Source organism: Dysidea avara, chromosome 7 (genome assembly GCF_963678975.1).
Source record: "Dysidea avara chromosome 7, odDysAvar1.4, whole genome shotgun sequence".
NCBI classification, from domain to species: domain Eukaryota; kingdom Metazoa; phylum Porifera; class Demospongiae; order Dictyoceratida; family Dysideidae; genus Dysidea; species Dysidea avara.
The window spans coordinates 32,376,355-32,400,094 of NC_089278.1; the positions used below are offsets into that span (position 1 = coordinate 32,376,355).

At 39.4% G+C, this 23,740-nt stretch overlaps 1 protein-coding gene across 15 annotated transcripts in view; it reads left to right on the top strand.

Annotated features, from left to right (window-relative positions):
* The window catches only part of LOC136260219 (uncharacterized), a 37,694-nt gene that overhangs the window by 12,996 nt on the left and 958 nt on the right, over positions 1 to 23,740 (top strand). For 3 of the 15 annotated variants that reach the window (XM_066053876.1, XM_066053868.1, XM_066053869.1), the window contains exons 1-32: positions 824 to 1,086; positions 5,119 to 5,163; positions 5,219 to 5,314; positions 5,362 to 5,490; positions 5,547 to 5,603; positions 5,654 to 5,767; positions 5,814 to 5,888; positions 5,958 to 6,217; positions 6,269 to 6,388; positions 6,437 to 6,640; positions 6,700 to 6,774; positions 6,828 to 7,085; positions 7,133 to 7,247; positions 18,250 to 18,380; positions 18,433 to 18,822; positions 18,884 to 19,037; positions 19,084 to 19,365; positions 19,418 to 19,621; positions 19,673 to 19,709; positions 19,761 to 19,825; positions 19,881 to 19,914; positions 20,038 to 20,175; positions 20,230 to 20,449; positions 20,496 to 21,286; positions 21,340 to 21,392; positions 21,445 to 21,660; positions 21,711 to 21,829; positions 21,883 to 22,081; positions 22,127 to 22,497; positions 22,546 to 22,663; positions 22,705 to 22,828; positions 22,874 to 23,503. In XM_066053876.1, coding sequence (XP_065909948.1) covers positions 868 to 1,086; positions 5,119 to 5,163; positions 5,219 to 5,314; positions 5,362 to 5,490; positions 5,547 to 5,603; positions 5,654 to 5,767; positions 5,814 to 5,888; positions 5,958 to 6,217; positions 6,269 to 6,388; positions 6,437 to 6,640; positions 6,700 to 6,774; positions 6,828 to 7,085; positions 7,133 to 7,247; positions 18,250 to 18,380; positions 18,433 to 18,822; positions 18,884 to 19,037; positions 19,084 to 19,365; positions 19,418 to 19,621; positions 19,673 to 19,709; positions 19,761 to 19,825; positions 19,881 to 19,914; positions 20,038 to 20,175; positions 20,230 to 20,441 — 3,414 coding nt within the window. In that variant the 5' untranslated portion in view covers positions 824 to 867 and the 3' untranslated portion in view covers positions 20,442 to 20,449; positions 20,496 to 21,286; positions 21,340 to 21,392; ... (5 more) ...; positions 22,705 to 22,828; positions 22,874 to 23,503. Of the gene's footprint in view, positions 1 to 823; positions 1,087 to 5,118; positions 5,164 to 5,218; positions 5,315 to 5,361; positions 5,491 to 5,546; positions 5,604 to 5,653; positions 5,768 to 5,813; positions 5,889 to 5,957; positions 6,218 to 6,268; positions 6,389 to 6,436; positions 6,641 to 6,699; positions 6,775 to 6,827; positions 7,086 to 7,132; positions 7,248 to 18,249; positions 18,381 to 18,432; positions 18,823 to 18,883; positions 19,038 to 19,083; positions 19,366 to 19,417; positions 19,622 to 19,672; positions 19,710 to 19,760; positions 19,826 to 19,880; positions 19,915 to 20,037; positions 20,176 to 20,229; positions 20,450 to 20,495; positions 21,287 to 21,339; positions 21,393 to 21,444; positions 21,661 to 21,710; positions 21,830 to 21,882; positions 22,082 to 22,126; positions 22,498 to 22,545; positions 22,664 to 22,704; positions 22,829 to 22,873; positions 23,504 to 23,740 lie in introns of those variants that run through there. The other 12 variants (XM_066053883.1, XM_066053882.1, XM_066053871.1 and 9 more) reach the window with 11 other exon arrangements.

Below are 23,740 nucleotides of genomic sequence, written 5' to 3' on the forward strand. Positions count from 1 at the left end.
GGGGGGGGGGGGGGGCTAACCAGGGGCGGATCCAGACTTATGGTCAAAATGAACTGAGGCACTACATTGTCTCTGGTTTGGTAAGGTGAGACAAAAACAAAAAGAAGAAGAAGGTCACAGCCAGCTGACGATAGCTGCCCACCTCACCAGCTACGCATACGCATTTAGGCTGATAAACTACATAAAAATTCTTACATAGCTCGCTACACACTGCTCTACTGCATGTGACTGCTTTATTAGAGTGACTGCTCTATTATAGAGTATCCCCGATTTTCAAGGAGTGATGTCATTCTGAGGGGGGGTAAGCCCCACCTCAGCAGACCGAGGGGGGGCTTCAGTCCCCTAGCCCCCTTTCCGCCGCCTATGATGAGCCGTGTGTAAATGGGGTCGTAAATGGAAGACAATTAGTAACTTCAGAACGGCAGGACCCTGATGATCTATGACTAACCCGGGCTTGATGGACTGCCCTTGCCTACCACCCCCAGCACAAAGAAAGGCACGTGCTGGACAACTGTAAAGAACCCTGATGATGGTGACCATGTAAACGTAGAAGGGTTAAAATGACTGCCACAAATCCAGTGAGCAGCTCGATCAGGATAGATTCAAATTTATGAGGTAAGAAAAGTAGTGCAGTAATGCACAGTGAATTAGATGTTTAAATCCACTGTCAGTTTTGTCGTTATGTTTCGGCAAGGTAGCAAGCGTTTCCCGGAAGGTGCTTCCTCTACTCGTTCCTCTAGCGATTTTACTGATTGTTCGTAGCTAGCATTTGATCACATGACCACGTGATCTAGAGAGTATTACGCATGTGCAGCGCGAATTTTTTGGCAACGACGCCACGTGTTATGTGGAGTGTGACTGTGATTGATGTCTACCTGTGTTCCACCACCGGCCGAGAAAAGCCACAAAGCTAAACCTGCTAGAGTATGGGAGCAACGACTGCGCCGTTTTGCGGCAGGAGAACAATTTGGCAAGGGGCAGAAGCCTGCCAAAGGCTCCAGGTGGGATTTAGCTATTCAGAGAATAGTCGCTTGTCCTGCACACGAAAACAGAAGAGAAGATTGTGTGTGCCTGTATCATCAATCAGTAAGTCTGGTTTAGCTGTACTTATTTCACTGCACGTGACGAGCCCGTTAAGCAGTCGTTATTTCTGTTATTTCCTCCCATTTTATCATATGCCAGATTGTTGCTGTAGTGTTCACACAGTATGACTAATTTATTATTATTATTATTATTATTACTGTATAAAACTCACAGGATGAGTATGAAAACACATACAATTAGTTCATACAGGAGCTTACTGTTGCAGTCACATCATCTGTCAATCCTAATTCACATGGATGTTTATATGAACAGCTAGTGGCCATGGCTACTTCCCCAGAACAATAAGGAAATGGAGTGACCTCCTGCTATTAGACCTTAATAAGTACTTTTCTGTGCATTGTAATAAATCTAATCCCCCGGGAATAATATGGCTCAGCATTCAAACTATATAGCTAGCATGCCAAAGCCACCATACCTAGTCCAAGTCTTTGGGATAGCTATAGCCGATTGCTCTATTAGAGTAGTTCAATCTTCATAACAAACAATGTCTCACAGGGTTAGTCTTGATACAATTAAACATACACAGCTGCATGACTGACATGGCCCAAAAAGCTAAACAGCACAACGCACAAATTCTGTTCCATTCCTGATTCCGGTTCCGGTTATTATAACTTGCCCACATTAAAACTTGCATGGATTTGACTTGGAGAGGTAACACCTGACATCACAGTAGTTGTATAATCAATTCCACACAGAAATGCTATTGGAGCATGAGTTTACAGTAGGGCAAGAAATTTTCGTGGTATTAAATTTTCAGAGATTGCTAAAATGTGGTAAAATTATTGTCATGGCTGAGACATCAATCTCCATACAACTTGTATATGCATTGTAAAATATTTATTTTTGTGGATGTCTGCAAAATCCACAAAAATCTGTATCCCACAAAAAATTTCTTGCCTTTTACAGTACTCCACCTCAAGTTTGCATGTTGGAACTGTCTTTCAAAACGTGACTTTGTTCTCAGATCAGGAGTAGGGTCTACAATGAAAAAATCTATATTTAAGAAACTATACTCCATGACTGCTTCAGCCTGTAGGACAGCCTCCAAGCCCAATTTATCTTATGATGACAGGAATCACAGTTCATTTATATACAACATTATGAAAAGTTGTGTGCTCTCTGGATAAGGCATGAGTTCCTATACTTTGCATTTGAGTTGTACTGATAATTGGATCGGTAATCAGTAGAAAGAAACTAATGATTAGCTGTTTTTACCATAATTGGAAATTGCTTGTAATAGGCTGTGGCCCAGCATCCCAATTTAATATTGGGAAGGTACAACACTGGACTGAAAATGTTTATCTTTGTGCAAATGCAGTTAATCTAGAATATCTCATTTTTGTATGGTTTGCATTTGTTAAATAAAATGAGCATTAAAATGTTTGCTTTCAATGTACCCATTCAACTTTATAAAGCAAGTCATGCTATGCGGATCTGATGCTATGCAAGTGGTCTAGAGGGTGCTTTGGTGGAGTACATAGACGTCATTTCTGAGCGATATGTTTTCATTGACACAACAACTAACAGCACATTCCTGTACCCTGACAATTAAGGAATACAAAAGGTGAAATTAAAGACCAAAAATCACCAGTCCAGTGTATGTACCTTCCCATTATACAGAGGATTTTGGAATTTTTGCAATACAGAAGTCTCCAGGAACATGAAAGTTGTGGTGACGCATTTCAAAGTTGATGGATCATGTTTTCAGTTGGCAATTTACTGTTTTGTTGCAAAAATTCGCAAACCTCTGTAGCACCACTGGAGGGCTGGTGTCAAAGGCTCTGGCATGTACTTAGGTAATTTGTTCATGTTTTGTGGTAACCACAATAATAAACAGCGGTGGTTGGAGCCCTAGCCCACTTGTCTGACTAGCAACTGAGTTGAGCTAATTGTACAACCTCACAGCATTGGCTTTACTAGCTGTACTTTTAGTGGAGTATGTACAAGTGTAACTGGTAGAGACCTACAATCAGGTATCAGTTAACTATCAGTAAAATAGATCAGATATCGGTTTTTCCTAAAACGTGAGAATAGCTACTTGGCATATATATCCTTAAAAGTATCTAAATTGTTACAATTTATAGTATCTATAGATAGTTTGTTCCATATTCAAACTAATGTAGGAAAGAAGCTGTACTTGTATGCGTCAATAGCTGTGTCTGGCTGTATAAATTTAAGGTCACTGCCCCTGGTAGCTATGCCTTGTTCTATGTGTTACATAGCTAGGTAGTGAGACATCCACGCTACTGTGAATAATTTTGTGCAACGTTTGAAGTGGGTTTCCGTGGTATTCCAATTAAGACGCAATAACATGTTTGATACACTGCTAGTTTGGTAATAATCATGCATCACTAAACAAGCTACTCGTCTTTGTTAAAGGGTTTTGAAATATTTATAGTGCATCAATCAATACTACAAATGAGCCAAATTTCAGGAACATGTGTAATTCCATTGAGTTATAAAGTGTTTCAGGCAATGTATATACAATGTAGTCACTGGATTGATTGCAGAGGCACTTCTCATACTGACGTTGTTCATTGTTTTATCACTCTATAACAAGTAGTTGAAAACATAACCACATCACTTTTCAGTTATTGATAGGCGAGATGCATGTCAGTTGCTCAACTGATTTTTATAACATTCCTGGCACCATTCTTTCCTTTGATGTGGTATTATGCATTGGTTCACCAGTCATAAATTGTTACAAGAAAGTACGCAAACAAGTATAAGAGCAACTTACGGGACATTGGAAACAGTGGAAATTGAAAACTGGAACTGAAACCGAAAAAACTAAAATTGGTCAAAATTTCATAATAACAGGTACCTCTTAACAAAACCACCTCTGTAATAAGACCACTCGTATAATAAGACCGCCTCTAATAAAACCACCTCATTGTAGTAGTTATGTCAAGTAGGTCCAACAAAAAGGCTATAAGGTGTTCTCGTAATAAAGTATCAACCAATCAGACAGTACTTAAAAGTTAAAATGACAGCTGCAGGGTTGTACAAAAGGATACGCCATCTTACCATGCCAAGACCTAAAGTCCATGGTCATGTCACACTCAAAAAGGGGTAATTGCATGCATAATTTACTCTGCTGATACTGGATTTGATAATGGATTTCTCACGAATTGTACATGATTTAAGAGCTGCATAGTTAAATTAATGATCTTGGACTTTGTGTCTTGGTAATAGTTAGACACTCGTGATAGGCGTCTTCAAGGATTTAAAAAACCTGAGGTGATGTCAATAATTACCTGCACCTCAGTAATTACTGATGTCACCTCAGGTTTTTAAATCTTCGAAGATGCTTATTACGAGTGCCTAACAATTATCAAGACACAAGTCCAAGTTCATTAATGTTGATTTTGTAACTACGCAACTCCTAAATCATGCACAATTCATGAGAAATCCAGTATCAACGGAGTAAATTATGCATGCAATTGCTCCATATTCATTTGTGACATGACCATGGATTTTAGGTCTTGGCATGGTAAGATAGTATATCCTTTTGTATAACCCTGCAGCTGTCATTTTTAACTTTTAAGTACTAACTGATTGATTGATACTTTATTACATTATGAGTACACCTTAGCCGGACCTACTTGACATAACTACTATAATGAGGTGGTCTTATTTTTAGAGGCAGTCTTATTATACAGGTGGTCTTTGTTAAGAGGTACCTGTTAATATGAAGTTTTGAAAATTTTTAGTTTTTCAGTTTTAGTTTTCAGTCCCGCAACTTACCATTGAGTAGGAGTGACCAAAAGAAATAAAATGTAGTGAAACAAGGGATCAATCCAGATTCCAGAGGTATGCTAGTGGATGTTTAATCCTTACTTCAGTTATAAGTGTACTACTAACAGACTGTATGTGACTTAAATGTGTACTAGTTTTGGTGCAGGTGAGCTCCCTTAAATTATTTTATTTCTATGATCCCAACTGAAATGTATCATGTAGTTTTCTCTTCTTACCCTGTGTAATTATTACCTTCAATTTCTTTATCATTAACAGCATTCACTGATGGCTCCATCTGGTTCTGGATCACATGTAGATGAGGTTATCAGGAATTTTACACATCACATACTGTCCATTGTATGTGTATGTGTTGTAGGGTGTTCTTGACCATGTGGATAATGTGTCGTCTGTTGGCTGTACCACTGCTACTACTGCTGCATCAGATAGGACTACTAGTATAGTTCCTTATTCAGTGAGTTCCTTATATATTGTACAAACGTTTTATCCACACATAAACAGACCAGTTTCCCATCTATTGTTGTGCCATGGTGGCAATCATCTTCTGTTACCATCACTGTCACTTCCTCCTCCAATACCATCATCAGTACAGCTCCTCCTCTATCCAGTTCCACTACCACCTTGTCCTCTGTGAGTTGTGTTAATACTAGTTGGATACTTGTATTTGAGGTTGCTGTTTATTAAAGCCTTCTCATCCCCACCTACAACCCAACCAGACCGGATCTTCTAGCCAGCAGCATCTGGTACATCATTATATAGTTATATATTGTGTACTGATAAATTTTTGCTATAGATTCCTACTTCTTTCTCTTTTTCTTCATACTCTGGTTCTTCTATTACCACAACACTGTCAGCTGATCTCACCCACGTACATTCTCCTACTACACTAGTAGCCACCACAGTAGAGGTAACATTATAATTATTAAGATGTCAGTGTGAAGGTTTCTTTACAGAGCACATTGTCACTGGTTTCTGTGGGACCTTCCACTGCTGGTCAGAGTGATAATTCCACTCCACCACCGCCTGAGGTATATATATTGTATTTAATATTATTATACAGACCAATGTATATAACTGTGCCATTTTCTGTTTTATAGAATTTCATTCCAGATGGATGGCTGACCACAATGGCCACAGGTGACCAGCAGTGGATTAGTGAGGCCATGTTTGTGGCCAAGGACAGAGTCAGTGATGATGCTGCTTCTACACTGTGGTGGTATCCACCAACTGTTAGAACATCCACTACAGAGCAGCCACAGCCAGAGAACTACATGCTTCACAGGTTCTTTTTGTGGATGCCACGGAGAGCTTGGGGTGTGGACTTCAAGTGTCCACGATGCTGCCAACGATCTTTTATGTAAGAAAGAAGAAAAAAGATATGTGCAAAGTAGATTTACTCTTATCACAGATCTAGTGGCCTTTATGATGTTGTAAGGAGTGTGGTCGATTTTAAGGATTATTACTTCATTGCAACTGAACAACTTCGTTGTATGGATTGTGATGTAAGGTTTCCATCCTGGGACCCACTGTAAGGCTTAACACAAGAAAATTGGTAATTATAGTTGTATATTTTCAGCCTTCTGAATCAGTTGACAGATAGACAAGCAGTTCAGTTTCCTGCTATATTGACTCGTAGCCATGCTTGTGACAAGTCTGTGGTGGTACTGTTGAGGAGTCATGGTAGCAACCCCACTGCACTTCACAACACCTTGCTGGAGCTGCACTGTGAAGAGTGGTTGAAGAAGCAGTCAATGTATTTGGATGACTGTCGTTTATACAGGTAGATTAATATCTAATAATTTTGTGTGTTATTTTATTGGTTCAAATTTCTGTCTACAGTGAAAGAATGACTAGACTGTGGTCTCCTCCTGTGTTTGCACGCCCCCTCCCATTTGTGCCTATACCAAGTGCTAGGTATGTTGTTGATGATGGATGTGAGCGTAGAGCAATGCTTGTGTTGTATATAGGTGGTTGGTCAAGGTCTTTGTGCAAGACATTCTGAGCAGGAAGTGTGAGATCCTTGCTACCTGCACATCAATCTTTGGTAGTGTTCTAAAACTAGACATTACAAAGAAGGTGTGTGGGAAGCTCGGTGGGAGGGCTGCTGGGGTTGCATCATTCTGCACTAATGTGGGGAATGAGAAAGGAGAGGTACTGATATCTGTAGTGACTGATTCAGTGGGACTGGATAGCCTCCGTCCCATGGCTATTGGATTGGCTCAGAGGTACAAAAAAAGTTATTTTGTATGATTTACATGTGTTTTTCTTTTAGGTATGCAAGGGCTAGACAGGACCCCCCTCTGGTGTTGTATATCACTAGAGACTGTTGTAATACCAGTGGCATCTCTGTCTACACACAGCTGTTTGTTGAGTGGAGTCTCCTGCAAGTAAGTAGAAGCTGTTGTCAAACAGTATGGTAGTACTGTTTAGTAAGGTTCCTAAATGCTATCATTAAATGCCATTATTGAAATAATGATTGTATGCAACAAAAATCACTTTACAGAATAGCTATAATCCTCGTATAAATTCCAGAAAGAAAACAAAAACAAGAAGACTGAATAACTTGAATTTTGCAAAAAAAAAAGAAAAAAAAAAAAGAAACTTTTTGGTCTGCCTGCCAGCCTGACCACATTTGTAAGGATAGAGATCACCATCACCATTTTACACCACAATATGAAACTCACATGTGGCATGTATCTTTTCTGATTTTGACAAGTGTCTGTCTTCTGCGTTTTTTTCTTTACAATCACATGGTTGTCATCGCTGTTCATGTATACCGAGGCATTAATTTTCTGTATCAACTCATTTTCTTTAGAGGAGCATAATAAGATGCCACTAAACTATTCAAGTGCTTAAGCTGCTGTAAGAGGGAGTAACTGATCACATGGTGACTGACCACACCCTTGAACAATCAGAATACCGTATAACGGGTTATTTTCGAAGGGGAAATTTTCGAAGAAGAGCTGCTAAAATTAATTTTGAAAGTTTAAATTTCGAATACTGGACTGTCTAGCATTAGCGCCTCTAAAAATAATTTGTAAGATGGCGAGCACGTGTACGGGTGTGATCGAAGTCTCTACAATCGTCAGGGGGTATTATGCTTATCAAGAAATATGGAGTGCTCCTCTGGGAGAAGTTTTATTTTGCCAACGGGAAACTGACAACCGTCACGATCGATTTGCTGTAGCCATTGTTAAAGAAAGTGAAGTTGTTGGGCACGTGCGAAGAGAGATCTCGTCAATTTGTTCCGTATTTCTTTTGTCCGGGACAATAACGTGCGAAGTTACTGGCAGTAGACAGTACTCATTCGACTTAGACCAGGGTGGTGTGGAAATTCCATGTAAATTGAGATTCACTTGTTCTGATCAAGAACTCCTTAAGACTACACGCAAATTGTTGGATATCGCGCTTAAGAAAGATGATTTGGAAAGGCCACTTAAGAAGATTAAGCTAGAGCCTGTGGAAGAACTCACTATACTGTTACCAAGTACTAGTCAGCCCAACAGCCACCCCATTCCAGCACCATCTGATGAAGTAATCACTGTAAGTGACAATCTGGCTTCTGGTAGTAGCTCCCAATTTAGATTTATGGCTGCTGATATTGACACACAGTGGGTTAAAACTAGCCGTACAACTTTACTCAACTCTCACAAGACAGCAATATTAGATGGAAACCTGTTAGATGACACCATCATAAACTTTGCTCAAAAGTTACTTAAAAAGCAGTTTCCGAACATTAATGGGCTCCAGAACACACTATTGCAAGCAAAGAAACAGATCAATGGAGAGAAATCACAACGAATGCAAGTGATACATTGCCGTAGCAATCATTGGATCCTTGCCTCCACTGTCCATGATGATAACTCAGACAGGGTGATGATATATGATTCGCTGTATGATAATGTTGATCCTGGAACACTGACAGTCATACGTCATCTGTTTGGACCAACAGTTATGCCAGAATTCTTGAAGTACAAAAGCAGCATGGTACTGCAGACTGTGGAGTCTTTGCTATTGCTTTTGCAACAGCTGTTTGTTTTAAACAGAAACTTGTCGTTCCTTTTCACCAAGGCTTGATGCGTCACCACCTGGTCCAGTGCTTTGAAAAGGGTGTTTGTTTGCCTTTTCCACTTCTACAGAATTCTTAATGTTTTAATGTACAGCATACTTAATTGTATTTAGCTATGTAAATAATTATTGCAATATTAATAAAATGTACATCATGACTTAAATCAGCAAAAAAATGTAACGAGCATGTAATGAAAATTTTACAGTTCCAGAGCACTTGTGATTCCTGCAGCACGAAATCCATTCTTTGCCAATGATGGGTTACTTTGCAAGTAACGGTGTGCTTCTACAAGCCATTCTGCTCCGACTGGTTTCAGCTTGCTCATATGCAGATCCACTGGAGTAAATTTCCCATTCTTGCAATATAGGCTTTCTACCTCACTTGAGTACCACTGTTGAAATTTCTTCCTTAAAAATTCTTTCACAGCTTTGTTCACCGACAAGTCCATCGGTTGAAGACGGTCAGTACAATTAGGAGGCACTTTAACAACGAAGATGTGATGAGAGTCCAACAAGGAAAATATAGCAGGGGTAAGTTGGCCTTTAAACTCATCGTATATAGCCAGGGCTGGATGGTTAGGTGCAACTTTGAGGTCCTTCCTTTTCTTTTGGACATATGGCACAATTATGTTGTTTATATACTCTTTCATCTTGTCTTCATTACTCCAATGGTTGGGAGTATATGTGACATCCCAATCGTCTGGGAATACAAACCTTGGCAAGCAGGCCGTAGTCTTGCCCGTGTAAATCAACTGCACTGGAAAAAATTCACCAGCCAATGAAGCACAAAATACTGCCGTTATTTGGCGCTTATCATTGAGGCCAGCTAGTTCAACCCTTTTCGACCCCTTTGGCTCCATGGTCCATTGTGATCCAGGGACAATGTTGATCCCAGTGTGGTCCCAGTTAAACACAAGTTCACTGGGAACCTTCATCATTTCTACCACAACCTTTATATCTAAAAGATACTGTTCTTTGAGCTCATCAAAATGCGATGGATCTATTTTTGCACTGGTACTAGCTTTTCGCTTTACATAATTCATGCGATCAAGCACAGATTTAGCCCAATGTCTAGTAAGTTTAATTGGACCTCCGTTATCATGGGAGAGCTTTTTATTGCCATGATTCAATATAGCTTCTCCAGCTGCCAAAACAACTGTTGTGGTAACAGCTCCTTTTCCATCACGTGTAGCACGAACGTAACTCTGAACTTGCTTGTCTAGATCATTTCCTATTAACAGTGGTCTTCCTCGTTTCTTGCTGGGTAAACTGGTCACAACAATTTCTCCTGATTCCGCGTACTTCCCTCCTTTCTGGCACTCCTTTATTGCTTCACAATATTTAAACTTCCACGTACTAAGCGTACTGTCCTTTATCACCACACTAAATTCTTCACTATATCGACGAATGGCTGCTTGGTTCCCATGCTCAACAGCAAACTTAGCAACCTGAGCTGCCTGTGTAGATGTAAACCTACCATATTTTTCTCTGCTACGCTTCTTGCTGTTCTGTACTTGGGTAGCCTCCTCCACACTTTTATTCGCCTCCCTGATTGCCGTCGAGGGCATTTCTTTAGATAAAGCTCCATTGGGATCTGGTAACTTGCTAGAGATTGGTTTAAAATATCTATGCAAAGCCATAACGCTCGTTAACTCAACGAATATTTCACACTTCTTCCTTACACGAGGCCTTCACGTAAGGTCAGAAATCGATTGTGGTACTATATTTCGCGTAGTTGGATTTATATTCGAAGAGTTAAATTTTCGTAGAGAATGTGTTTTTCAAATATTTCGAAAATTAAACTCCTTTGAAAATAACCCGTTATACGGTACACTGCCACATCCTTTATGATTAGCTGCAATCAGCTTCAGTTTTGATGTAGAACACTAGACATGGCAACCACACCCCTTAATTAGCAATTCTGGGAGAATTTTAAATTAATATAGCTTTTTGTGCAATTACTGTAAAGACATCATAAACACTTTGATTTTAAAATCTATCTTAAGATGGTGGGATTATAGCAAGGATTTTTTTTCACTGAAAAAAACCCCTAAAAATGGCACAGATGAACAAATGCTTAATACTCAGCTTTGTAAAAACATTTTCAACTTCTGTTTTCTGATATAAATACCTTAGCACATGGGCCATAATGTAACCTTCCTTATAAAACCCTCTCAATAAAGGTCACCTCTGTAGAAGACCACAAAGCCAACAATTCTGATGGTGTCCAACAATTTTCTCTCCTGATGCTCATATTGAAGTAGTTTTTATTCCTAATGAAGTGTCCATCATCTAATAATACTGTAGCTTTAAATAAAGCTTCCAACTACTGTCACTTGTTATTTATAGCATGTTAACTGCAAGGGTGTAAACCTAAATCTTGCTAGAATTCTTTCTGTAAACTACAAGTAAATACCTGTGTCATTCAATAAATACATGATTTTATAAGCAACTTTCAGCATTGGTTATGTGTATGATCTTTAGCTTAGTGTGTGTGTCAGACAGGTAGGAGGTCCTGAATTTACTGCTATCAACAGTACGGTAGTACTATTTAAGTAGGGATTGCCTGAAATGGTGTGCACCACCAAAATTCAGCTTTTTTTTAAACCAGCCTAGAAGCATCTTACTTGACGAAAATCACCCCTACGGAATAATATTAGTCCATCTAACATCAAATGTAACATTAAAAACAAGAAAACACCTACAGGGCCAGATATAGAATTTTAAAAACATGCCAAAAACTCGAAATTTCATCTGCCTCACTGACCACGGTTGCAAGCCTAGAGGCCAAACCAAACAGCACATGGCCACAATTTTATGCCACAATAACAAACTCACCAGTGAGATGTGCCTTTTGGGGTTCCGACAAGTGTGTGCCCTCTGCGCCTTGTCTTTCCTTTTATCTTTAATCAAACTGTTCCTTCATCTTCTTCATGCAACAAAACCATATCGAGGCATTAATTTTCCGTATCAACACTTACTTTGAACAGCATAATTGATGCCACCAAATTATTTAAGGTGCTTAGACTATGCTACTGGTACAGAGGTAGGCCTACTAGATACCTGTATCTTTACGATAGGTCAGACTATGCTACTGTACGGAGGAATTAGTACCTGTATCTTCATGATAGGTCACAAGATCATGCTCATTCTTTATTCTACACCCATTATCAATCTATCAATCGAGACCACAATGACCACACCCCTTTAAGGCTAGCTGTATTTATGTAATGGAATAGTGACCACACACCTTCAAGTTGGAAAGCCAACTCGAGATACTCTAATAAACGATCAAGACCATGATGACCACACACCTTTGTAGGCTGACTCGAGATACTCTAATACAGCTGTCACCCTATTAGAACAGTCACATGTTTATAGCTAGCTGTAGGTTTTAACAAGAAAAAAACTAAACGAACTAGTATATTAAAAATTATAAATTTAAAATGAAGTAGGGATCCAAGCGATAAAAAGCAGTGAAACAAGAGATGAATGATGGTAGCTATTACAGTATAGCTCTGTGGGAAATACCTACTTTGGCATGATATAACAATTATTTTGTGTTCAGTGCCAAAGTAGGGATTTCCCACCGAGCTATACTGTAATAGCTACCATCATTCATCTCTTGTTTCACTACTTTTTATTGCTTGGATCCCTACTTCATTTTTGAATTTATAATTTTTAATATACTGCAAGTACACGAAAAAATTTGGAATTTTCAACTAGACTAGGGACCATAGCACATCAATAAAAGTACTGAAACAAGTTGGAGTAGTCCATGATATTAAATCACAGTAAAACAATAAGAAGTGTTATACCCTACTGTGCATTTTCATTATGGTATCTTGAGCACAGTAGGAATATAACACTTCTTATTGTTTTACAGTGATTTAATATCATGGACTACTCCAACTTGTTTCAGTACTTTTTATTGATGTGCTATGGTCGTTGCTTTATTTGAAAATTCCAAATTTTTTCGTGTACTTGTTTGTTAATTTTTTTTTGTAAATAAATTTATTAAGACTGGTGAACCCACGCATACCATATATGAAATGCACCACGCACCCCAGCTATATCAATTATCATCTGAAAAGTGAAGTGTCCATTATGCTTCATTGTCAGCTATGTTCAACCCGTTACACAGCATTTCGAACCAAGAACTGTTCGAAAAGCACCTCTACAATCCACCTACACCAAAAGAAAGAAATAGTGCCACGTGCTCCAATTATATTAATTATCGTCTGAAACGTGAAGTATCCATTACGCTTTGTTGTCGGCTATGTTCAACCTGTTACACAGCAGTATGAATCAAGAACTGTTTGAAAAGCACCTCTGCAATCAAAATAGCCACTATGAAAAATATGGACAATTTCTGTTATGAAGGGAAGCCATCACATGCTACCGCCAAATCGACACCTTTCGCTGTCAGCAAAGATGACTGAGACACAAAGGAGGACAACGGTAAGTCCATGAAGAACACATGGTACGCACTGCGGCATGCCAAAAGGCACATCTTGGGCCGAAGCAACATTGGATAGTGAAAAAATCAAGCCCCTAGCTGTAGCTGTTATTGAGGTACGCTTGTCTGAAAACATCAGTCAGTCAGTAGAAAATTCTGTTAAATAATTTTTTTTTTAAATTCTGTAGCAACTTGTTGAAAGAATTTCGGGTTGATCTGAAGGCTTTTTTGGGCTAGATTTACCTAACCAATACTGCCTTATCGTCGTCAGGAAAAATTGAGGCTGGTTTCTGGGTGATGCAGTCAGACACTGTAGCTACACTTGGAAAATTTCAGGAAATTATCAAAAAGTTATGAAGCTTCAAATTTCAGAAAAAAATGGGTCAAATTTTGTGTGCCTTTTTTCCGGTCACATCTATAGAAGTACATGTGCTGTCAGATACTATATAGAATCTAGATTTTGTGTTTATAGTCTATACAGCAGATACTGTTTCGGTATTGTAGGCTAGGTATAGTTGGAGGTACATGTGTTTTCAATGCACGATCAGTATAATTTTTAGCCCTCTCACTGCCACAACCGTGGTTTCGATATATAAACACCCGTAGCATCACATTCTAAATGCTCTGTAACTTCAGTCAAGAATTTTAGTAGCTCCTGCACTTATCCTGTAGCAGGCACGCCCTTAAGTGAACAGGAACAGGGATAACCTGTCTCTTGTGCACTATCATACAGTTAGATGATGCAATCACGTACTTTACTTTCGGAATGATGATAACAAGCATTGTAGACAATCTTCAAAGTGATAGTGGCACTACTATTAAAGAGAAACAGTAAGGAGAGGGATTGTGGGTTGGAGTGGCATGTTACTACTTTTGTGTGCCTCGAAACAGTGTCTGTATGTATGCTTCAACTGTATAAACAGGTTAGCGATGTTTATTGTAGTATTATAAACATTGCTAGCCTGTAAAGTTGTGAAATTACACATTTGGTTTCGCTTAGATCAATTTTTGTACTTTAAAGTTATATAATGGCTTTGTGGTTGTTTTTGGATAAACAACAACTTCGATAAACAAATTGTTTTATAGCTAGTAGCAAGTTACATAGTTTTATCAAATGGTACAGTCGTACCGTTTAAGTAGGGATCGTGGTGAATGTTTCGTGCGCCGCCCAAAATTCCACCTTTAAAAGTCATCCTACAGACATTGTATGCAACGAAAATCACCTTTACAGAATAGTACTAGTCCATATAATAGCATTAAATACAACAAAACACAGGTGGCCAGATATAAATTTTTTTTTAATCGCCAAAAACTCCAACTTTAGTATCACTGCCTCACTCACTGACCACAGTTGCAAGCCTAGAGCCCAAACGAAGTAGTGCACGGTCACCATTTTACGCTACAACAACAAACTCACCGGTGGGATGTGCCTTTTGGGGTTCCAATGAGTGTACACCCTGTGCGCATTGTCTTTTCTTTTATCTTCAATCAGACTGCTTGTCTTCTTCTTCATCCAACGAAACAATATCGAGGCATTAATTTTCCATATCAACACTTTCTTTAAGCAGCATAATAAATGCCACAAAATTATTTAAGGTGCTTAGAGTACGCTACTGTACGGAGGCACCAGTACTCCATGATAGGTCACAATATCACGCCCACTTTATTCTACATATATCAATCAAGATCACGTCCCTTTTACGCTAGCTGTATTTGTGACCACCAGAGTTGGGGTCGTTACACTAACAATATAACTAGTTACATATTTTATTCGTTACTTTTATGTGATGTAGTTACATATTACTTACTGAAAAAAGAAACTAGTTACATATTACTCGCTACTCTGAGGGCTGTAACTAGTAATAATATTACATATTACATTTGTTTGTTACAAACTATAAAGTTAGTCCAACCTTCTAAATACCAGCTACCAGCCTACAACTACAAGTGACATGAGCGAGACAAGTATTTCTCTTGTGTAGTTCAGCCACAAATACATACTTTGTTGTATCTTGGTCTCAAGGGCACTCCCCATACACTATCATCCTTTGTCCATACCTATAACGCTATCTCCAGTCTTGTCTGTACCCAAAATGCAATCAATCATGTGCCTGGATACAATGCGCCTTAAAAGAAAGTAACGCGTTAAATTCATTACAATTTCCGGATGTAATATCTGTTACATATTACTCACTACTTTGTCATATAACGCATCATATTACTCATTACTGTAAAAGTAATATTATTACGTAACACGTTACTTTTGTAATGCGTTACCCCCAACTCTGGTGACCACACATCTTCAAGTTGGTTGGCTGATTCGACATACTCTAGTCTAATAATCGATCGAAACCACAATGAACAAACCCTTTTTGGGCAAGCACACATCTTTGCAGACTGACTCAAGATATTCTAATACAGCAGTCACCGTAATAGAACAGTCACACATTTATAGCTAGCTGTATGCTTTAACAAAAGAACTAAACAAACTAGTATGTTAAAAATTATGAATTTAAAAATGAAGTAGGGATCCAAGCGATAAAAAGTAGTGAAACAAGTGATGGACAATGGTAGTTATTACAGCATACCGTGTAGCTGGTAATTTTCGAAAGGTTTTTATTTTCGGATATTTCGAAAAGGCCCTTCTCTTTGAAAATAAATTCCCACGTCCGGTTGTATTTCAAAAATAAATTCCTACAAGTGAAAGCAACCGTCCAACTTTCGGCGATTTGTTTGTGTATTCCTTGAGTTTTAGCTCAGTATTGCTGATGACAATGGGTAAACTGTATCATTACCGTACCAATAACCAGAAAACAGGTGATCCAGAATGGGAATTGGTGCCAGAATCTATGGTAGGATAGGCCGTAGCTATGATCGAGCGTGATCGTGCCAGTGAATTCACTCCACCCGAGACTCCCTCAGTCTTCTCTCCAGTGCACAGGAATGGGGATTATTCTATCAGTAAGTCAGTTTTCAGCAAACATTCACGCATCTTCATAATTTGTGACACGAATTTCCATTTATTTGAAATCCATCCGGACTTCGAAATATGCACTCTTCAAAATTAAAATCTTTCGAAATTCAGATTTTGCTTCTTGTGCAAAATTTTCTGTTTCAAAAATAACCTGCTATACGGTAACTCAGTGGGAAATCCCTACTTTGGCATTGATTTTAATATACTATAGGATTATATGGTGTGGTGTATAAGTAACAAGCAATAGATTGGAGCCTCTACACATATGGCGGTGAGGGGTTATTAATCACACTAAAATAACTGCTAAAGTCTTGCACATAGGGCAGATAGCTATTTCCTTTTCTAAAACACCTCACTTGGATTCATACTGGATATAGCCTGTGTGGCCTAAGTACTGTATTTACTCAGTTTGTGCAACAAGGACACTATTACTTATTTGCTCATAGAATAGTGCTGCACTGCAGTACTGTTCAAGTGTGCAGCTCTGCTATTTTAAACATACCACTAATTCTATAAACAACCACAACAAGTTGCTACTTGTTCTGTACAAGACCTTTCTTTCAACCTCAAGTCCTTGTAGCACAACCATGTTACGCCTCATGTTATGCGGTCAGTTTACTAATACCCAGAATTTTGAGACGGCACATTTAAGTGTACCAGGACAATGTGTAGATGAATATGATAGGTATGAGAGCACTAATAATGAGTATTTACAAAAGTATAGTGCGGTACTATTGAATTGAACATGTGTGGTACCATTTAAGTTATTTCATTGTGGCCGGATTTGAGAAAAGGTTCATACAGTATCAGACTATATTTTGATACTGAAAGCAGCTCAATTAGTGCAACTGTTATGACATTTTGTTTGCTGTCGTGCAAATGTGTGGAAAAGGTATATATCTTTTCACGATTCCAGTCACATTTTCAGAAACAAGAATAAAAACCTTTGAATAATACAGCACTGCTGTATTATTCAAGGGTATGGCACAAATCAAGTACACAGTGTAAATGCAGTATATAGAGTACACTGCAGCTAAGATATCTGCATGCTGTGAGATAATACAGGCCTTAAATTTATGGTCGATCAATGGACAATGGACAAAATCCACACAAAATCTGGACTACATCCACACAAATAGCACAATGTCCCTCATTATGGGCGGACACAAATATCAATAGTGGTACCATAAAGCTGATGTGCGCATTTTTGTTTGTAGTGCTAATAATAACTGTCACTTGGTTGCTAGGAGATAGTACATTTTACCAACCAAAGAAAATGCCACCTCCCCTTTGTGATGACCATAGCCTGTTGGTATGTTGCAGCTATATGGTTGTAGTTATCCTCAAAACCTTCATAGTAATGAAAGTGGTACCATGGAAACTCCCTATTCCAATTCCAGTAGTGTAAAGTATTCCTTATAGGTCATGTCTGTACAATTTAAGTCTATGTTCTTACAATTGTGAATATATAAGGACATTTGTCCTTGGTACCTTAAGAATTAAACCAAGCTCTGTAATACACTGTGTCTATATATTTACCTTGGAAATACATGTATTCTGTACTGTGTCTAGCCTACATGATAGTCATTGTTTATATGAGTTGTATATACTGTAGATCTTCTTTAATACAAAGTTCTTAAGTTCAATACACTGAACTAAGAATAATAAAGTCCTGCACATAGGGCAGGTACCAGTACTGTTACTCTAATATAGCCCCACATTATACACAAACACACACACATGACTGGATCTGCAAAAAATAGAGCATGTGTGTATCATAGTCATGTTATAACAAAAGTGGTTCAATTATTATGTAGGATTCATTCTAGTGAAACAAGCTTCACTTTTATTGCATTGGTCTATGTTGATGATTCCACTATCTGTATAGGTAAGACTTGATGTGTGGCAATTTATGAGGAGATTAGCTTGTGGTTGCACTTCTCCATCTCACCCCCTTTATGGTACCTTTATGTCTCGGCTGTCAAAGGCAATATTTGAATGGGATGAGAGAGATTATCGGTAAACTATATTTGTTATTTTTGGTTATTTGAATTAAATTGTGGCATTGTAGTCGCCTGTGTGATGCCAAGAGGGGGTGTCTGCAACAGGAGGGAATGTGCAATCCCCCTATGAGTGCAATAGAGGCAGCCATCACTAAGGAGGAGTTGAAATGCCACTGCCGAAGAGGGACAAGGGGAGCTCAGTCGACAGAACACCTAATTAGTAACTTACTACAGGAATTAGGCACCGCCACCAACACCAGTGATGTACCTGTATTCAGCTCTGAGATGGCAACGATCTGGGATCACGAAAGGAGACATGTTCCCTGTATTCAGGATCCGCCAGGCGTGTCTCTTTATACAGTCACAGGATACACCACAAAGGGTGGAGTGCAATTACCGATGTTCCACTGTTCAAGAGGAGTAAGCTCCCTACAATCTTTTAATATCCACCTGGAACAGTAAGTGGTATAAGTTTTGTGTAGGTTTTAATTAATTAACACTATGAAATATTTTTGTTAGGTTCATCCCAGGCTCATTAGGTTGCGATGTACACTTTCAAGCGTACTTACTGGAGGGCCTGTCCAGGTTTAACCAAGCACGGAGACCAGCACCAGCTACACAACTGCACAGCAGAATGGAAATTAGAACTCATAACCTCCATCTTGTCTCCAAGGCCAGTTAATCACCCACTGTTATGTAATTCAGTACAACCATTACAGGTTAATCAACTCAGCCAGACTCTCTTTGGCAGTAGGTTGCTCCCACATCTTAATCAGCCATCACATACTCATGAGGAGTATTTTGGACTGGAATATCTATACAAGCAAACAGAAGGACTGTCTCTCTCCCTTGAAGAGGGTGAAGAAGATGATGACGATGCTAACTCTGTGGACGGTTTTGTGGACAAGAGTACAGATACTCTACCCAGTGATTATTTGATGACCATTGGTGTGGGGGTTTGTGAGGAGGAGGAGAGAAGAGATAGAAGTGACACACAACAAGTATGTTTAGTACACACAGTGCAAATAAGCAGTTCACATTATATGATTACAGCACCAGGCAGTCAGCAGTACTACTATAACAGTAACACCAAGTAGTGCATTATCCACCATCACACCAAGTAGTGCATTATCAGCCACCGCCACACCAAGTAGTGCATTATCCACCATCACATCAAGTAGTGCATTATCTACCATCACACCAAGTAGTGCATTATCTACCATCACACCAATGACAAACAGTACACTTTGTACACAGGTGAAGTATTTCCATTATTTTCTTATCAACATTACCTGTTGTGCATTGTAGGGTCATTCACAGCAGGCAGTGACGGTGTCTCTACCATGTATGTATGTGTGCCTTATACGCTTATAATTTTGTCATTTCGTTACACTAGCAGTGGCCATCACAACAATTACTACTGCAACAAATAGCAGTTTACCTCACTGTGTGCTTGTGCAGGTATGTACTTACTAGCTATAATCATTAAATAATAATTGTTTGTTATGTCTTAAAGAGGTTGGACAGAGACATAGCAGGAACGACCCCACGTATGCTATTATGGTTGTGCAATATGTGTGTTATTGGTGCTTGTTATTTTGTTATTGGTGCTTGTTATTTTGTTATTGGTGCTTGTTATTTTGTTATTGGTGCTTGTTATTTTGTTGTGGTAGGAAGAATGTCTAAGACTACAGAATGGCGCCACCGGAAGAGACGCCAGGAAGCTGCTGCTGCTGGCTTGAATATCCTTCCTTCACCACAACACCCTCGCAGGGACTACAGTTGTTCACGGTGTGGTCAAGTTATAAGTAGTAAGTGTTCCTTAGATATGTACATCTATGATACCAACTGACTGTTCCGTTTAGTGGACAGTAATCACAAGCAATATTATGGTGCCAGATACTGCCCTAATGATCCTGATCAAGGACCATTTGATGAATGGTTAGAGCGAAGGAAGGAACAGTTCAGACAGCAGCAGCAGCAGCAATTGCTTCCTCCTCCAGAGCTGGTACCCATAAGTAGTGACAGGCAAGTCACTGTTGTTCCAGCCATTTCTCCACCACCTTCTTCCCAATAACAACACAGGTACATACTGATAATTCTTAATTGTTATAATTAGTGGTTATTATAGACAGTCCCCATCAGTTACTTGTACAGTTCAACCACACCCATATTTTGTCCTCAACTAGATGTTCTCTTTCAATGATGAAATGTGTCAACTGATTTGTTCCTGTGCATAAAGTGTGATTATTGATGGGTTGGAGCTAACTAATCTTTCTGGCTTGTCACCAGTCCATAATTGTATATACCACTATTGGTACTTGTATCATGTTGTATGTAACGAAATTTACTACACATATGGTGGATAGTGGACAGAGTGCATGTTACAACTATTGTCACTGCTAGAGAAAATGATGTTTCCATTTGTCAGAGGGAAATTCAAGTTCAGATTTCTTCAGTATTATACTATATATATAGTGTGTATGTAATGTAATGTATTGTTTATTAAAGCTAGTTAAATCAATTTATTTTCTTTGTACATCTAAACTCTTAATTCTATAAACTTAAATATTAGTTCTCATCCTACATACTGTCTCCATGGTATCCAGTTAATAAACTAGAAGTTTCCTTCCTGTACTGCTGTTTGAGTGTTGGAGAATGAGAAGTTAATAATTAAGCCTTATTGTTTACACGCACACTTTGGCTTCATGCACAACATATTTAGGAACCACATGTCTTATAGTAACCACCCTCACTCAAGTGGCTTAACTACTGCTCCATCATATACAACACCTTCACCCATACAAGTCCTTTTACAAGATGAACCCCTGCTTAAAATGGTTGCAGATGTACTCTGACTTATCTAGCGATGGCTCTGTTTGATGCCAGTCACCTGAGTTAATGGAGACTGCTTTTGATGAGGTAAACATAATTTAAAATTGATTTCCCATCACATAGTTCTTGACTTCCAATAGATCCCATGGTCTTCCGGTCTGTACCCATCCAGTTGGGAGTGCTACCAAAAGAGGTATGATATGTGATTGTTCATGTTGCAGTTTGTAACATCTGGATTTGTTTAGGGACTAACAAAGGCTCCAAATGATTATATCCTAAGGTTGGAAGAAGAAACTTTTGTTGTCTGACCAGCAATGGATCAGAAAGGGTGTGTGGCAAAATAAAAACAAATTGATGACGAGTCTGCAGCTGTAGTATCACCATCGGGATACCACAAGAGGTCTCTCTTCCCATGAAGAAGTAAAACATCCAGTGAGGTGTAATTACCCTGCTCCACTAAAGTAAACATTATCAGTGCTGCTGTTTTCTTCACTTGTTTCATGTTTTGTAGCTCCAAGGGTGTCTACAGAATGTGGGGAAGGTGTTGAGCTACAACAACTACTTCTATGTAGCAGGGGAGTACATGGAGTTCAAGCATTGTAAAGTGACGTCTATTGGTCAGGATGAGAGGTCAACAAATGTTTGGCTGTACTTTGTACGAGGAGATAGTGTGTTATTTACAGGATGCTCATCCAGCTGGAAGGACCTGTTCCTGGCCATACACACTAAGAAGTATGTGTGTGATAACAAGGTTGTTGTGAAACTGAGGAGCAGGACTGCAGGAAATGGCCCCACTGTACTCAGAAATGCCATCCTGGAGAAGCACACGTGCTGTTGGATGATTGAACAGCAGTGCTATATGACTGACTGCTTCATGCACAAGTATGGTGATCTCATGTTAGCTTATTGTTCGTAATTTGTTTTTAGCAAACTGAATGGCAGATGCTTTTAGGAAAGAATTGTGTTCCTGAGTACAGAGAGCCCATTCCAATGGAGAAAGATTCATAGTTCCAAGTCAGAGTGTTGTATGTTTTTAAAAGAGAAGTTGTCAATTATCTTTATACTAGGTGGGTGTTTCATGTGTACACCATTGATGTTTACAGGAGGCTTTCTCAGCTTGTTGCAGCTGCCACTTCAGTATATGGCACCATACTGAAGGTAGACTCAATGAAGAAGGCATGCAAGAGGTTGCAGGGACATGCTGCAGGCTTAGCCACTTGAGTGACCCAACATGGGGAATGAGAGGGTAGGTATTGGTGGTCCCTCTAAACTGAATCCAGCTGTTCAGAGAGCTTAAAGTGAGTAGTAGCCATGATGAAGGTCAAGCTTCATTATGTTTTGTACAGGTGCAGCGCAAGGCTGTGTCCAAGGAAGAGCTGGCTCGCCACTTCAGGCATTGGACTAGGGGGACCATTGATATAGAGAGGCTCCTGGGTGAACTACTGCATTGTGTGAAGACTATGAGTGAGTGGTACAAACAGAGGAAGCACATCAATTGCTTACAGGATCCCCCAGATGTTCACATTTACATGGTCACCAGGAACATCAAGAAGGGTGGAATGATGCTACCAGTGCTGGGGTGTGCAGAGGCACCACCTCTCTGGAGAATTTTCACCTCCACCTGGCCAAGTAAGATACATGTATGGGCTGGTTAAATACATATTGTACTTCTAGATTGATTACTGGTACGTTTGCTAGCTTGATATACTATCAGGCTTATCTGCTGGAGGGGTGGAATCAGGATAGAGCACTGGCAGAAGTCCCAGGAGCCCTCTAATTATTGAATGTATGACATATGCTCAGCTGATTCTGGGAGTTTAATAAAGTTGATGTGATTCTCACACTACACATAGCAAGGTTGTTACACCTCAACCGTCTGAGTTGGGGCTCTACAATAAGAGCCTGCTTCAACACTACCAGTCTCATTCTCCTTACACCAGGGAGCTGTTTGGAGTGGAGTGCCTCCTCCAGCAAACTGGTGGTGATCTGCTTCCCCCTCTTCATGAGGGCAAAGAAGCTGAAGGGGAGGATGACGTATCAGAAGGAGAAGATGAGTCTGGTGGTGAGATGTTCTTTGTTCCCTCAGAAGATCTGGCCACTTTTGCTGGGGAGGAGAATCTCCATGAGCAGGAGGTCTGTAATCATTGCCCATGTACATTGTTGCAGTTATCATGGCAGCCACACCTGGATGTGGACAATCCATTGAATTTACGAATTCACCAGGGAAAGGGTAGGGGTGGAATATCTGATATCAGAGCCAACTCCCTGTTCTGAATGAGGGCAGTGAGACGGGAGCAGATCCAGGTGGGGGGAGGGGGGTTCTGAGGTTTTTAGAAACTGGTCAAGTATATTCAAGCAATTAAAATTGACTTTGGGTTAACCTGTTGTTTACTGTAGACCTGTTGTTAACATTGTGATTTTGTTTATTTGACAAGAGGCCCATGAACTAACAGGTTTTGCAGGGGGCATTCACCAATCATATGCAAAGACATTGAGAGTGGATTAAGTACAGCAAAATACCAGATACCCACAGTACATTAC